We start from the raw sequence: 17,198 nt of genomic DNA on the forward strand, positions 1-17,198 counted from the left end.
TCCCAATGTACTACATGATTTCTTTTTTTATTTTGTGTTTCCCCCTATGGTTTATCCCCTGTTGTCTCTATATTCAATTTTGGTACCCTGGGTATTGTATACATTTATTTAAACTAGGGAAGGGAAGGGGAACAACAAAATGGTGAGACAAAGGACAAAGGGGAGACCTATGCAACAGCGATACTCACAAGACAATATGTTGGAAATGATCTGTACAACGTGGGGGGGGGGTGATGGGAGAGGGAAGAAATTAGACAAGAAATGTAATTACTACCTTCTGTAACTGTAACCCCTCTGTACATTACCTTGACAATAAAGTTTTTTTAAAAGGTACCAGCAAGAAGGGGAAATTTCTGAGATGGAGGGACCTTCAGGAGCTGATGACAAGCAGCCCTGTAGTTTTGGGAAAGAGAGCAGGGAAACATGACCAGCGAAGTGACTGAATTTCTTTGTGATACTGAATCAAACACTTAGGATGATCTCCGGCACATAGTACATGCACAGTAAATGCTATATATTGTTTTCACTGGTATCGTCATCCTTTGTAAAATCAGGATCAGATCTATTCTGGATTTCTCATTGGTTAGAGGGGAAGTACTATCAATTTACTTGTCCACATAGTAGACATGTTAGTTTCCTCTTGCTGTCAGTTAAGACCAACATAGGCTTCTATAACTCTGATCAGCAGATCCTCAGTCTCCAAGCACAAAACTGGGAAAGCAAAATGAATTTTTTAAAAATGGAGAAAGCAACTGATGAACTGGTGTCTTTCAGTCATTCTGCAAGGGTAAGTCCTAGCCTGGCCTGGCAAGGGGCATCTCTAGTCCCAGCTGCTTGGGATGCCACACTTAGCACAACTGGCCTTAGAGAAATGTAGCTGTTCACATATAATGGGCAACAGGAAAGTAAACTTACTGAAGTTTCCCTTTCCTGCCAATCTTTGCTATCATTTCTTTTCCTTTCCTTAATTTTCTATATAGCACGGGTCTTATATATCATATAAGCACTCTTGAAGTGTATCTGCTCTGGCTTATCTCTTTCAAGTGCAAACTACTTCATGATAAACTCATTCGTTTAAAAAAATGTTGCATTCTAGATGCATCACCAAAACATTGGACCATAGGTTCAGCTCTAGCGAAGACATTACAAAGGAGAAAGAAATGTTTCTGTACCTCATTTTCACTGTGTGTGAATAGATTCTCATATCCTTTCCTTTTATCTTGTCATGGATGTTGTCTCTGTTTACATAGCTGATTATCTTTCTTCAAATGGATGGATGTTGAAGAATATAGCACTTCACTGTCAGAATAATTTAATAAATGTGTTCATTTTCCATATAAACATAATCATTATTACTTTGTCTTCTTGGACTTAATATGATCGTGTTCTACTGCAAAAGCTTATTTCAGTTTGGAAAGTTAGCATGGATTCTGTGTAAAAATACCATTTTTCTAGCACAAGTGGAAAAGACTTTTAAGATGCATTTCTGTCTTAGAAAAATAGCTTCCATTTTGTGATAGCACTTCCTACTGGACTAATTTTTCCCCTTAATGTTCCACCACAAATTGTGTAACTGTTCTAATAAAATTAAACATTTTATACTCTGTAAAGATGATTGTGTTTCAATTTGTTTTAAGCCCTTTTCCTGGTTACATATTTTAGGATAAAGACTATTTTATAGGAATTGACATTTTATATACAACTTACTGTACACAAATACACACACATTTACTAATCATGGGTTTAAATTACCCTTTATTGGTTCAGTCACTGAATATGTTTCAAAGCTGAGGAGAAAAATCAATGATTCAGAAAACATCTTGGGACATCTTGGGAATTTCCTCTGAAAATAATATCCTGTTTTTCAAGAACCGTTTCCAAGTGCTTTCAGAGAAAGATAAACTTTAATGTGGAAACAGTTTTTGCCAGGTTTTATTTATTTAAATATGTTAAAGTTTTATATTGGAAGGTGATCACTTTGGACAGGAAAATGGCTATGCTGATCTGCTGTATGAGTGGTGCTCTGCATATGAAAAATATTGGTCATTAAAATAGAGATTTGGGTTATTCAAAGCATTTGCAATCTGACCTCCAAATGGCAATTTTATTGCCAGCAATTGACCTGGATATGAGCCTCTAATGCTAGACCATCAACACCTTTTATTTTTCTTTTCCTTTATGCAGTAAATGGCCTTATTAGGCTGTGAGATGATACGATATCAATTACACATGCTCATGTTTTGCTCTTAGATACATTACCTCTACTGCACTTGCTACTTAGGTTGAAGTCTATACTTAGCCTTTTAAAATGCCTCCCACAAATAGTATTTAACTCACCTAATTTCAAAAGAATGGAAGTCTTAAGGAAAGGTCTCAGCTTTTTAGAATTAGTTTGAGATGCATTCCCATTTTTTTCTCAGATACTTTGCTTATAGTTTCCTGCACTTGGTAATTATACTAAGCCATAAAAAATAACTTTAAAATTTGCCATGCATCATTTAAATTCACTTATGCTTCTTCATTATAGTTATTTAAATAAACTTGCCTATATATTGAAGAGCTTGCTTCTTTTCTTTTGTTCACATATAAGTATGTACATACGTATGCATGTATGTATGTTTCCTCACGGTTAACTTTCACTTAGATGCTTTAAATAAGAACAAACTAAGAAATTTTTTGTCAAGGGATTATGACATTGCTATTCTGTTTTATTTTAAAATTAGGAAAATAGGATCTTCTGTCCATTGATGTATTAAGACATCAGAAAATATTTTCAGAATTTTATGAAATGGATAGGAGTTAAAATTATTGAGATGGTGGTATTATAAGGCAATCTAATAGTCGTGCAAACACATTACCTTCACCCAAAAGTTTTGTTGCTGAGAACCATTAAGAGATAACTGTTGGAATTATAGCTGCAGGGCCTCATCAGATTGAATGAACCTGATTCTCATCCACGGAGTACAGGGGGCTTAGAGAAAGCTAGAAAAATAAACACTAACTGAGAAACTGTGTTTTGAAAAATCTTATATACTTCTACACACATATATGTATCCTTTTTTATGATCCTTATGATCTCTTCTATGGAAATTGTTAACATGAGTTTATCAATCGAAAGCTTGTTTCACTTTGTTCAGCATCATCTGGTCTTGGTCCTAATACTCTGTTCAGTAGGACAGAAAAGAAAAATTGCTACAGCACCTACCCCTTCTCTATCCATCCTCCCCCCCTTTCCCGCAGTGTCAGTGAATTCTGGTCCATGATGCAGTCACGATAAGCATGCTTGAGGTTCCTCAGAAAAACCACTTTCACGGCCAGATGTTTATTTCCTGCCAGATAGTGAATGATTTCCTCTTTTCCATCTTGTATTTCCATTCAGATATCCCCGCCTCACAGAGTATTTCTTTTAACTTCCACTTTCCTGCTCACTCTGTCTCCTTATCCCGTTTCACCGCACTTCTCATTGTCTGACTCTTTTAATGTGTTATTTGTCTGTTTCTCACATTAGAACTGTAATCCATACAAGTCAAGGAGGTTTGTTCATCATTAGGTCCACAGCATCCAGCACATAATACAGTAAGCATGGGTCAAATGACGTTATGATGATGTCATCGTTAAATTCTTCCCATCAAATCAGATGGTAATACCAAACAACAGAACATAAAGTGTTGGTGATCTTCTATGTCTAAAGGTATATTTAGACCTTCAATAGAGAAGTAATAACAGAAATTTACATTTTTATGTTCTAGGTCTCTGGGCTTCTAATACTTTAAAGGTTATGTGCCAAGCATGGTGTAATCCTATAATCCCAGCACTTGGGAGGCAGAGGGGGGAGGATTGTGAGTTTGAGGCCAATCCTGAGCCAGAACAGCCCAGGCTACACAGCAAGATTCCATCCCAATAAAAGGAGTATTGGACATCGTTGATGAATAAATTGTGCTAAACAACTGCCTCATAAGTCTATTGTATTCAAAGTTTCTTCTTAGTATCGCATGTTTTATTTTCCTTCTAGCATTTAAGAGAACTTATTAATTGGAAAGAAATTATAAGGGTGACTTTTCCCTGAAGTGTTTGGATGCTACGGTTTCTCACAGATTTTACTTCATTGTGTAAACCTATATTGATTGAATATTAGATATATTTCCAGAGTATGTGTCCTCAAGGTATTATGGGCTGACTTTAGAATCAATAGCATTATTTGATATTTAGCTGTTATTTATTCAACTCTTTAATGAAAATGTTAATATATTTGTTTTGTTGTATTTTTAGTTCTTTTCAAGTTAAAATGGGCAGACTAAGTGTAGTTTCTTGTATTTAGACAAACAAGTCTCAAAAACATTTCTATCACTTTGCAGAGTGCTCTCTTTCTATTTCATGCCTTTGGTTTTAAGAGTTATTTGTTTTCTCTCTACCAGAGGTTCCGGCGTCTCCTAGGCTAGTTGAAGAGCCTCCCGAGAAGCCTGCTTCTGTGGACATGAGTGATTTCCTGGATTCCACAAGCAGAAACTACTTTGCTAAATTGTGGGCCAAACTTTCAACCAAAAAAACACCAGTGGTAAGAGGGGGGTGGAAGGGGTGAAGTGTCAGCAGGAACACAGATATTGGCAGGCAAAAAGAGGCTTTCATATGGGGTGCTAATGAGTGTTCCCCAAACTGTTCTTTCTCCGATATGAACTGAAGATGGTTATTCTCTCTTTTGTGCTCTCTCTCTCTCTCTCTCTCTCACACACACACACACACACACACACACACACACACACACACACACACACATCTCCTTCTTTAAGAATAAATACTGGTCCTAAAACTAGAGTTTGGATGTAAGATTTTTTTGTATTCAGATTTCCTTAATTTTTCTTTTTTAATATGTTTTTTATTGTAAAAATACGGTACAGAGGGGTTACAGTTACATGAGCAAGGTAATGAGTCTATTTCCTATCAAGCATTGTTACCTCCTCCTTTGTTTTTCCCCTACCATCCCTTCCCTCCCACCTCCACAACTCTACTCCGCCCCCCCCCCTAAATTGTAAAGTTCATTTTTCAACATAGTGTCTTGTACATCTCATTGTTACAATGGGTCAGCCTGTATCCCTATTTAAGTATTTGGTTTTTCCCTTCCCCTCCCCAAATTAGAGAAGTGTATATACAAGTGCAGAGCACCGACATCACAGACAGTGAAAACAGGAGCTATACCGTGGGGGAGGAACATACAAAGAAACAAAAAATCCCATGGTACATTATAAATATGTTAGAAACAGTAGCAAGAAAGAAGAAAACACTTGTGTCCCTATCTTGGGGTTCATTTCGCTTAACATCATCTAGGATGTAAGATTTTTTGAGTACCTTTTCCTTGGGCTCCCAGTCAAAACTCACACCAACTCTTCAACTTGGCAAATACAAAAAAAAAAAAACCACTACAATAAATCAGTGCATTAGAGTATGCATCTGAAGGAAAATGTGTTCTATAGCTGGGATGTAATTTTGAGTATTTGTGGGCTGAGCCTTCAAAGTGTGTCCATTGAAGGAGTCCATACTTGATAACACAGCTTGGTTTAAGTCAGTCATGTGACTTGGTCCCAATTCATTTCTTTGGAAACGTCAAGCAATGAGCATGTGTGGTGTTGAATGCAAAGAGGGCTTTGCATTTAGATTAGGTTATGCTTACTTGCAATCATTTTTACATAATGATGTAGGAATACAAAGCTACTTAAATAATTACAATTACAGAATTGATAGATTTTTTTTTCAGTTATTAACTCTATTGTTCTATTTCCTTAAAACTTGCCTGTTCTGAGTGAGAATCACAGTGAGTAGTCAAAAGTTTCAGGCTGGTTCCTTTTGAGAAAGACATCACGATATGGCACAAGCTGATGTATCTGTGCATTTGACTCTAAGTCTTAATAGTTGTTGGGTGTGCTAGGTGCAAGAAACAAATGTGTTTGCTTCTGGTTTCCTGTGTGTTCTGTGGTATTAGCTCTGTGTTGGACAGTTTCTTCTATTGGCTCTCCTTCTCCCCTCCCATTACCTCAAGCCCCACTCTCTGTGGCTCTTATGTTATTGTTCTCCAGAACTTCCCTATACCTCTTGGATTCATACTGCTGTGGGCAAGAGAATCTCAGCAGCCCATTGCGGCTCTCGCAGCCATGCCACCTGGCCATGCCATTCCCTGCCGCAGGGAAGAAGGCTGGGCTGGCTGGTGCCGACTATGGTTCCTAGAAACAGCACTGGGTGCTCTCCAGGCATCTGTAAATACCACCATCTGGAGTGCAGGAACGTCAGACTTATTTATACAAAAGAGATTAAATGTAAAAGAAATTAAAATATTCCCCTCTACCAGGATTCGCAGAGGATCAGCTATCAGTCATTAGAAATGGGGATTGCTCTCCATATTTGGATTAAGTTTCAAAATTCTAAGTTTTACCAACATCCTGGGAAATTATAGAGGAGCCTGGAATCTCTAAACTACCACAGTTACTTCGAGATGTCCCCCTTGCAAGATCCTGGTAGATGCATTCAGGAGACATAGGAAAGTATATAGGAAAGGGATCTTACGGAAGGACTAGCAGCCATCCTCTCTGTGATGGTTTACTAGTGGATGAATTCAGTATGTCCTTGCTAATTTAGCAAACACACAAAGGGCCTTTGCCATCACAGCCGCACTCCTTATATTCTCAAGGCTTTTTCTCCCTCTATCCCCACCCCTCTCTTTTTCTCTCCTTCTCCCTCTTCCCTTCTTTGCATCCTTTCCTCCTTACTCTCATGTTTTCATGTGCTCACTCACGCTTGCCCTCCCATTCCTGCCATGTTCATGGGCATGGACTGGCCTTCTCAATACAGAGCGGAGTCTCCTCCAGATACGAGAACAAAACACACCTGATCCTTGCACTTCTGGAACGAACTCTCTGGTAGTAGTCTATAACCTTTGTGGATGACATCAGCACATCTCTAGAGCTTCTACTCCTTGCCTTCTTCCTTTGTTGTAATTAGGTTACTAGACCCTGAAGATCCTTGGTATTACCAACTCCAAAGGTCCTGACACCTGGGTGTTTTTTTCCCCTTATCGTTGGGGACATTGGGGTTTATTCTAGAACCTAAATGACTTGCCTTGTGTGGGAAAAAAAAGGTCCAGAATGCCAAATCTTGGGGGAAAAATCTGACATCAGGCTTGTTGGTGGTAACTGCCATCATTATATCAGTCTAAATGCTTTCTGTGAATGCGACCATAGGTGGACATGAATTTAGAAAATTTAATAAATGAAGTGTTCCATTTCCTCATTTCCTGATTCTTTAGTTACATGGCCTTTAGTGGTCTCATTTCATTCCTCTTCCTACCTCATCTGAATGGCTCCCTGAACACATCGATTTAGTCATCTCTAAAAGGTTTTGGGGGAACTGTAAACATAATTTCAATCCGCTGTTTGCCAGTTTTCTTTTTAGATCAAATGAAAGAGGACCATAGCTCTTTTCTTAACTGTTGGACAAACACTGTCCAGCCAGAGATTTTTATTTATGAAACACAAAATGCCAACTATTGGTTCCAGAAGTCCCAGTCCGAGTATGACTTGAGTCATACGCTGTGACTTGAGTTCCTGCCTCTGTAGGAACACAGCCCTCTTTGCTTGGTTAACTTCCTGGAAAGCACACTGAATTCTATGCTGACATAGTGAAGACCTTTCACTCCAGAATTGCTGATATGGCTGAGTCTTAGCCTTTAAAAGTTGGTTTTCTGCAAATCAGTTGTATCTATTTTTTCAACCTGCTCTTCCCAATTCCAAGAGAATATCCTTACTCCTACAGTTTGCCAAATCTCTGAACGGGGTGTGTGTGTGTGTGTGTGTGTGTGTGTGTGTGTGTGTGTGTGTGTGTGTGTGCGTGTGCGTGTGTGTGTGTGTGTGTGTGTGTGAGTGTGTGTGTTTGAACTGGTCTAGGGCTTGAACTCAGGGCCTGCTTGGTGTCTCTGAACTTTTTGTGCCCAAAGCTAGTGCTCTACCACTGGAACTATAGTTCCACTTCTGGCTTTTTGGCGGTTAATTGGAGATTTGAGTCTCACAGACCTTCCTGCCTGGGCTGGCTTCAAATTGTGATCCTCAGATCTCAGCCTTCTGAGCAGCTAGGATTACAGGTGTGAGCCACTAGCACTTAACTTCAGATGATCTTTTCCTTCTTTGATGATCAGTAGTACTAATTTACAGACAAGAGTTTTGTAACAGTAAAGCCTATATTTATTATTGTGTTTATTTAGCGAGGTGGTCACTGCTTGTGCTAAGATTTAAGAATTTGTAGCCCCAAAAAGTTTTCCATCTCATTAGAAAGACTAAAAATGCATGCATGAAATGTGAAGTCCATCACATTCTTATTTAGGTATCAAATAAAATTGATACATTAAATTACAGTTGTATAAAAATATTTTGGTTTTATTTATAATTCTCTGTATGAGTGTCTTTTTCCCCTTTTTGCTTTCTAGCAGAGAATGAATAGCTGTTTCAATGGTTTTTCATACTTTCAACATGAATATAATTTTCTTATCTTGTGTCTTACCCAGGAAAGATACTCTCTGCACAGACAGCATGAGGCAGCCCGGCAAGCCCTTATGGGAAATATACCTCGTGATCAGACACTCCTGTTTCAAAGGTAGCAATGTATGACATTTGTTGGTACTTGCACAACTTTAGATTAATTTTCTGTGGCCAAATCTACCTAACACGTCTGAAATTATCAACAGGAACTGAAATCTCCACACTAAAGTAGACTCAGTCGTTTAGTAGCAAACTTATTTCTTGCTGTGTGTTTTCTTGTCATTTTCATATTGCTTAACTGGCACAGTAAGCTTACATCTACTAGAAACTTGATTTTTTTTTTTGCAGTCCGCAAACAGTAATATTTCTAGTGGTGTTTGGATATAATGATCAGCCTTCACAAAGGCTACTCATGACTGAAAGCCAATTATCCCCCATTGAGTTCCTGTACTGCCTGTCATGACTCTCCAAACAATAGTAATTATTTGGGAGGTCATTTTTTTCATGCCTACTTTCCATATTAGACTGTAAATTCCAGGAAGGAAGAGAGCTTTGTTAACCCATGGATTCTTGGTTCTTGGTGTAGATTGCCTACCATGAAGCCAGGACTTCATAGGTACTAGTAGCTATTAATAGTTACTGCACAATTAATTGTTACACAGGAAGAGGATTTAGGCCAGGTATGGTTAGGCACTGCTTTCATATTATTGTCTTATTAATATTATGTGTATCACAGCCCTGAATTCTTCTTTTGTGATGTTTTAGAATATTTAAATGTTAAATGGAAAAGTCGCTGTTTTCAGAAATTTGCCAAGAGCACTGATATCTCTTCCTACCTTCATTCTTCTTCTTGCTGTTATTCTTCCTTCTTTCCTTTCCTTTTCCCCCCTCCCTCCCTCTCTTCTTTCCTTCCATCCTTCCATCCTTCCATTCTTCCATTCTTCCATGCATGTATAATTGATATCACTATGAAATCCTTTGGGCTAAAAAAATTTCTGATTTCAGGGGTCCAGTTTCAGCACCTATAATCAGTAATCAACAGTATTTTTCAAGTTTAGAAGAGCTACGAAAAAGTTTGGAACTGTCTGAAGAATATTTTAAACCTTCCTTTGGAGTATATCCAGAAATTAAGTGAGTTGAAGTTTGCTTGATGGACTTGGTCATTGTCTGCTGGTTAGTGAAAAATCATAGCACTCAGGGGTTGGGGATTTAGGGCAGTGAAAGAGCACAGGACCCTAAAAAAACAATCATCATAATCATCTCTAGGCTTCAGAGAAATCCTTAAAAAATATAAGAGTAGGGCTCCACCTCCCAGCATGGAACTTGAAAGTATTAGACCAGGCCCTTCAGAGGGCACATGGGTATATATAGTTTAGTTTCCCATGGTTGGAAGCTTTGGGTCTTTATGTAGCAGAGGCAATTGGAGATACTCAGGTTTTCAATGGCAGAAGAAACAAGAATCCATCACAATCCTAGGTGTCCCTTTGTGTGCAGTACTAGTCTTTGTTTTGAATTTTGAGACAGCTGTTTCATGACTCATGCCTGAGCTTTGTTCCTATACAGTTTGTGAGGGTTCTAGTTAGTATTATAGTCCAGTGGTCTTCCAATAACCCCTTGATTCATAGTTAATATCAAAAATGTAATTTCTGAGTCCTAACATTTTAATGTCAAAACATAGTTCAAAATCTATATATTGTAGACATTAAAATGTTACTGGAAAGTTTTTGGAGACACAAGAAAAATTACAGAAGGAAAGAGGAATGAATGTATTTTTATTAGGTATCAGCAATGTGAGTTTCTCTAAGTATAAAGAAAATTTTAGATCTGGGATGTAGCTCAGTGGCAAAGCACCTGCCTAGCAAGTGCAATGTCCTGGGTTCATTCCCCAGTACAAAAAAGAAAATAGAAAATAAAAAAGAAAGAAAATTTAAATGAGGAAACAACAAGGTATATAAGGTACAACAATGCTTGATAAGAAATTTACTCATTACCTTGCTCATGTAACTGTAATCCCTCTGTACAGCATTTTCATAATACAAAAACTTATTTAAAAATAATAAAGTATGACAGATGGCAACCATTCAGTGTATAAAGAGTTCACATAAATTGATTTGGAAAACACTAAGGACAATCTTCAACAGATGAAGGAACAAAAGATATAAACAGTTCAAAAGAGAAGTGAGACAGGAGCTAATTGATATAAATATTAACATAATAAAAACAGTGTCTAATTTTACTTGCAATGAGAAATAAATTTCAAACAATATACCACTTTTTGCAGGCTAAATTACCAAATCTTTTTATTATTGTGTATTTATCTACCTATTTATGATGTTGGAAAACTTTTACAAATTAATGACTTTTAAAATGATACAAAGAGAAAGGCTGTGCTAGCAGGCCCAGATTTTACTGGAGATGGGGGAGAATTCATAATCTTTTGAAAACTTATGTCCAATGCCTAAAATGCGTATTTACTATCAACCCAGTTGTCCCAGTTCTGACACATGATTATTGTCTTGGTCCATGCAAGCTGCTGTAACCAAATGCCATAGACCCAGTGGTACATAACAATGTAGATTTATTTCTTATAATTCTGGATGCTATCAAGATGTATCTTCTAAGAGGCTGCTTGTCGCATAGATGGCACCTTCTTTTCTTGCTGGGTCCTTACACCATGTGATGTGTGGAGCTCGAAGAAGTTCTCCAGGTATTAGGGCACCAATCCGATTGATGAGGGCACCGCCCGACCACCTCTGCTCCTCTCTGACACCTCACCGCTTCACCCATCACCTTGGGGGCTGTGATTTTAACACATGAGTTGGGGAGAGAGTAATACATTCAGATAGTCAACAATACTAATAAAATAATGCACATTGTGGGAAATCATTATATGTAAAGATATTCATGAGGACAGAAAACCCTGCAAAGAACCCGAATGTTCAGAATCAAAAGGATGGCTGAATGAAATATGGAGCAAATAATCAATGGACTGTTATATGCTACTGATATCAAGTTTCAGAGAATAGTTATAAAATTGATTCCCCCCAAATGCGCACAGTTGCATAAAACAAAAAAGTTAAACTACATAGAAAAATAAGAGCCAAAGCATAATAATGATCTTTTTCAGCCCATGACTTTTCTTTCTTCCTTCTTGTTTTCAAATTGTCTACACTGGAGGTGTATTACTTTTAGAAGAAACAATGAATATGCTTTATTTTATAGAAATAAAAAATAGGTAACGTTAAAACAGCCCCAAGCTATTGAACTAAAAAATAGTGTGAATGTGTATGGGTTATAAGAAGCAAAATTACAAGCAAGGACAGTAGATCTTGTGTCACACTTGTTCCTGCCCTGGAAGTGTGACATACATTATCTCTACGTAGAGATCCATGCGAAACCAGAGGCTGTTGTCCCTGTTTGACAGATGGGACAACCAAGACACAGTTAGTGATGCTGGGGGACTTGGCCAAGGCTAAGAAATCTAGAGCAGAGGTTTGAATCCAGGCCAAGAGTCTTCAGAGCTTCTGTGGCTCTGCTGTCTGCAAGGCTTAAAACCTAGCAGAGGAGGTAAGCCACACAAGCCCCACTAAGCTGTTTTAAATGTGGGGGTACCATGTTCACATTTCAGCTCTAGATCTGGAGGATTTCTCAGCATTGATATTTGGCCTTTTGGACATTGCTGTTAGCTGGAAATCTTCCTCTTTATGAATGTGTACGGTATGGGGCGGGGCGGTGGGGGGGGGTCTTTATTTATTTATTTTTTTTTTTCTTTTTTGCTTATGTGGTGCTGAGGAATCGAACCCAGGGCCTCATGCTTGCAAGGCAAGCACTCTACCACTGAGCCACCTTCCCAGCCCCGGTCTTTATTTTTTTTGCCTGGCATCAGCATGATCTTTCTCCAGGGTCTTCCCAGCAATTAAGGGCACCCTAATTAACAAGATATTTGGTGAAGTTCAGCCACTATCCAGTCCTGATGTTGTAAAAAACATGTCCCAATGACAGGACACCTGTGGGCCAGCTCAGGAGACATGCACTTAACTTGGTACAGCACCCTTTCCCCCAGGCCAGAAGCCTCATCCTTTCCCCATCCTGCCCTTTCATTAGTCAAACTACCCAATTCCCAACCCCTGCCCCTCTCCTTAAAGTATCTCCTCCTGCCTTCTTCCTGTTAGTCTCCTAGCTAACTTCTTTCTATCATTCCTGAAATTGACCTTGTCCAATAAATCACCCAGAAGCATTAAGCTGCAGAAGGAAAACCTGGCCCCAGCTAGGATCCTCAGACACAATGCTCAGGAACATTCTTTCTACCTTCCAAGTCCAGCCTCTATCCCCACCGCCCCTCTTTTGCTGGTGATCTGTCCTTCAGGAGCTCTGCCTGGCATTGCTGATGTGTGATCCATAATCACCTGAGCTGTCTGCAAGTCTGCATTGCTGTCTGACCACAGTGTTCTCAGTGCTGTGCTTGTGAATGATTCTATGAATGAGTGACAGAAAGGGGGCAAAGCCATGAACTTTGAGGGCCCAAGAGAATGGATATGAAACTGTATGAGTAGAGTATGATTACTTTTTGGTCAGGATGAAGGTTATCCTCCTTTCTGAGGGGCATTTGGTGAGGAAACTTTAGGAAATAAATCTTTCCCATTTTCCCAATAATGACTGAGCATTTGCCACAAGAGTTGTATTCATTTCTTGAAAGTCAATATTCTTCCTGAAAGTGATGGCTCAAGTGTCTCCACAAAGTAAAGATTCAAGTACAAAGAGTGTGATCACTTTCAGATTCTTTGGCAGCAAAGTTAGTGGGAATGAGGCCCAACTTAAGGAGTGAAGAATCCAGAACCGTGAGGCCAAAGTTCATCAACCTTATAGGCCTTGCAGTGGGGCTTCCTGGTAGAGACATTTCCCTCATGAAGAATGCCAGGACACTGATCAATAAGAAGAACATTAACCCATACACAGAAACGTTAGGCACCAGATTGTCCCCCAATCTCATCCTGAAAAGGGGAGAAAAATCATAATCTACCCCCAAATAGCATAGTATATAACAAACATGGTATCTGGATCAGGCCACCTAATGTTTCATTTTCTCTAAATTTGAAATAGTGGAACTGCTATAAATAAATTACACTTGGCTCTAAAGTCCTAGAGACTGGCATTTGTGTCTTATGCATCGTGTTTCCTACTCTTCACCCACTGCAATGCCTTACCCTAAGCGGGAATTGAGCTGGGCTTTGTTACTGGATGAGGAGTCTCTAAGAGCATGTACAGTGCTTGATGTACACTCTGCCAGGTCACCTGCTACATGGAACCTGCTATAGACACCACTTAAAACCAGCCAACACAGACATGTTTGTACGCTGATGACCTAACACCACACAGGTAACCCAGTACAGTCACGTATAAGGCTCTTAGTAAATTCGCATCTCAAAAAGATTTTTCATATTCCATTTTTCTTTCTTTCTTTTTTTTTTTTTTTAGAAACAAGGATCCCTATGTTAGCATGAAATATTCTACATTGCTTTACTCCTATCCATGGCCAAGAGACTTTTCTTTGCAGTTTCCAGAGGGAACTATTGTTTCATGGCCAGAAACAGAAGGAGGTGATCATGAGGCAAATCAAGACAGAGAAGGTATGCTTTGTTCTACATATGGATTATATGTCTATATAAGCTATAAAAGATATGTTTCATTATATATATTATATAATATGTAATGTTATATTATTAATATAGTATATAATATAATATATACTATTATATATTAATATAACATATAATATTAATAACATTATACATAACATACAATAGCTATTATTCTAATAATATCTATTGTATGTTCCAGGAGCTCTGAAACACAAAGCACAAAGGCTCACTGTCATTCTGGCTTCCCATAGGACAGTGTTTCCAGACCTCCTCCATTTCTTATTTTTCTCTCATTAAATGAGAGTTTCTTAAAGAAACATTCTAGAGTCTGGCCAGAGCAAAGTGGACTGTTAGCTGTGGTGTGGTATAGTATGAGGGAACTTTAGGACTCACAAGACGTGGCCTTGAGTTTCCATTTACAGAAACATCTGGTTACATAATGTTGGGCAAATAAGTTAACATTTGAGCCTTGGGAATGATAGTATCAGCCTCATAACACACACTATTATTTCACTATATATTTGTATAGCAATTATTTTATAGTGTAATACATAATATAAACACACAAAATGAAATATGATCTAAGTAAGAAGTACTGGATGCATGCTATGTGACTGTACACTTTTCTCCATGCAGATTAAGATTGTAGAACTTTTTTGTCAGAAACAGTCTCCATCCATTTATTTTATTGCTTTGAATGAACCGTCAATGTCCACATCTTCTTATCTGTTAGTTTATTTTTTCATCTCTTTTTTTAAAAAGTGCCTGTTATAAACAACTTAAAGGAGGAAATATGCATACTGGCATATGGTTTCAGACCATCATCATTGGACTGTATTGCTTTAGGGCCCTGGGAGAGGCCGGTGGAGAGTGACAGGGGACACCATGGTGGGGAGCAAAGCCACTCCATTCACGGTGTACAGGAAGCAGCGAGAGGGAACAGGAAGGGGCCATCCCAAATCTTTTGTTGAAAATTAGGCCACTATTCTTCTAATTCCTAGAAGGGAACGAGGCACCTGGCTGCACGTCGCCCAAATCACACTGTGGTGCTCTGCAGCAAGCAGTGGGACCAAGGTGAATAAAGCGACACAGAATTCCCCTCCATTTTGAATGCAGCTTTGCCTGCATTCCCCTGGGTGCATGTATAATAATTATGATAGAGAGTTACATGGGACCTTGCCTCAGAGGTGTGAGCATGATAGAAATGTAGAGACTGTGATTCACTGGAAAAACTTTCAGATCAAATCTACATTTGTCCAGCCTGTGATCTCATCCCGTTTTTCTTGCTTGGATGTCATTTATTCCTTAGAGGTGGTCATGAATACATTCTCAAGCTTAATCTGATGCTTACTCCCCTTAGCACTTCCTTTGTGTGGCATAAGAAGGATTAACAATGTGTATTGTGTTTTTACTATGTGTACTATATCTAAACTACGTGTACTATATTTTTCTTAATGTTTTACAGCACTACAGGGACAATTGTCTGCAGGAGAAAAATCATCTGCCCAACACAAAAAACACTCGATTTCAGTCATAAGTCGCCCCGGTTCCAACACCAAGCCCACCCTCCCTCCAATCCCAAAGGGTCGCAAATAGACCAGCACTTGACATCTGACTTTGAACATGGAAAATGTGCTGTGCAATGTCCAGTCCCTCTGTCTTCCCTGGCGATGGATCTCAGCAGGTTCTCACTCAGCCAACTAGCTTCAAAAGAATGTTTAGCTGTCTCAATTCTCTCAATTAATTTCTAGTATGATTTTGTGTATAGTGTCCTTATTTTATCTTTCGTTTTTCTTCTTGTTTTTAAGTAGGCATTATTCTTGACTTTGAAAAATGTCATTTAATTTTGCCCATAGCTACACATGCTGTTTCCAGCTGCTTCCTCCTTTGAAACATCAGATAGCAATTTCTGTTTTGCTATAGATACAGAAATATTTGTACATATCCAACTGGAACTATTCATGTAAAATCTCAACGTGCCCATTTATATGTTAGTATACATACACACACACACACACACACACACACACACACACACACACACACACACATATATATCTAGACGGCTGAATTATTTTTGTCTAATTATGAAAGGTTTGCAGAGTCCCATTGAGCTTGGGTTCACCACCATCTCCTCAACTACATCTCTCAAAGGGAATTAATTCATGTAATTTCAGGAAGTTCTTGACTTGGTTAATAATAAGAAAGAATGAAGAGTATCAGATAGGTCTTTTATTTATAATAAGAAAGAATGAAGAGTATCAGATAGGTCTTTTATTTATCCTTTCCAGGCTATGTATTGCTTGTCATTAGAAATATTTTTAAGTAACTTTAATCATCTTTGCAATTTCACTCCCTGCCATTTGCAGAAAGAAAACTCATTGATAGATAAAACATTCAGATAATATGTCTGTCGTGGTTGTTCAAACTTTATAACCGATCCCTTGGAGTTGATGAAGCGTCTTTTCTGTAGGCATTTATGACTAGTGAGAACAAGACCCTCCACACAGTGCTGTAGCAATTGTTAAATTGTTAAATATTTTAACAGAATCCTCTAAAAACTTTCTGTTTTAAAATATTAACTCTCCCTTAATAATCATCCTCTTCATAACTGAAATTTGGATGTAACAGGATTTGTTACTGGCTCATTGCTTCCACTCTTGTTCTCAAACAGGAGTGAAGTTTGTGTCAGTCAGCTTTCTGCTGCTGTGACAAAATAACCCAAGGAAAACAAAGTAGGAATGATTCGTTGTGGCTGATAGTTTAAGAGGTAGTCCATGGTCAGGTGGACCCTTTGCTTTAGGACTGAAGCTAGGCGGAATGTCACAGTGTCAGGAGACTGTGATGGAGGAAGCCAGTCAGCAAAGAAGGGAAGGAAACATGGGCAAGATAATCCTTCTAGGTCCTACCCCCTAAGTCTCTATCGCCTCTCAATGGATTAATTCATTAGGTCACAGCTCTCAGGATCCAATCACTTGCCAAAGGCCACTTTGGGATTGATGGGAGATGAACACATGCTCACAGATGGGGGAGGTGTTGATCC

General features: G+C 38.6%; 1 protein-coding gene across 1 annotated transcript in view; it reads left to right on the forward strand.

Moving 5' to 3' along the window:
* The window catches only part of Lrguk (leucine rich repeats and guanylate kinase domain containing), an 89,696-nt gene extending 73,801 nt beyond the window's left edge, over nucleotides 1–15,895 (forward strand). Inside the window, exons 16-20 of the mRNA XM_042695904.1 lie at nucleotides 4,416–4,555; nucleotides 8,543–8,631; nucleotides 9,522–9,647; nucleotides 13,992–14,143; nucleotides 15,621–15,895. Coding sequence (XP_042551838.1) covers nucleotides 4,416–4,555; nucleotides 8,543–8,631; nucleotides 9,522–9,647; nucleotides 13,992–14,143; nucleotides 15,621–15,751 — 638 coding nt within the window. The 3' untranslated portion in view covers nucleotides 15,752–15,895. The remainder of the gene's footprint in view (nucleotides 1–4,415; nucleotides 4,556–8,542; nucleotides 8,632–9,521; nucleotides 9,648–13,991; nucleotides 14,144–15,620) is intronic.
* Nucleotides 15,896–17,198: the final 1,303 nt, after the last annotated feature.

The sequence above is a fragment of the Dipodomys spectabilis genome, unplaced genomic scaffold, assembly GCF_019054845.1.
Source record: "Dipodomys spectabilis isolate Male_0828 unplaced genomic scaffold, ASM1905484v1 ptg000197l, whole genome shotgun sequence".
Lineage (NCBI taxonomy): Eukaryota > Metazoa > Chordata > Mammalia > Rodentia > Heteromyidae > Dipodomys > Dipodomys spectabilis.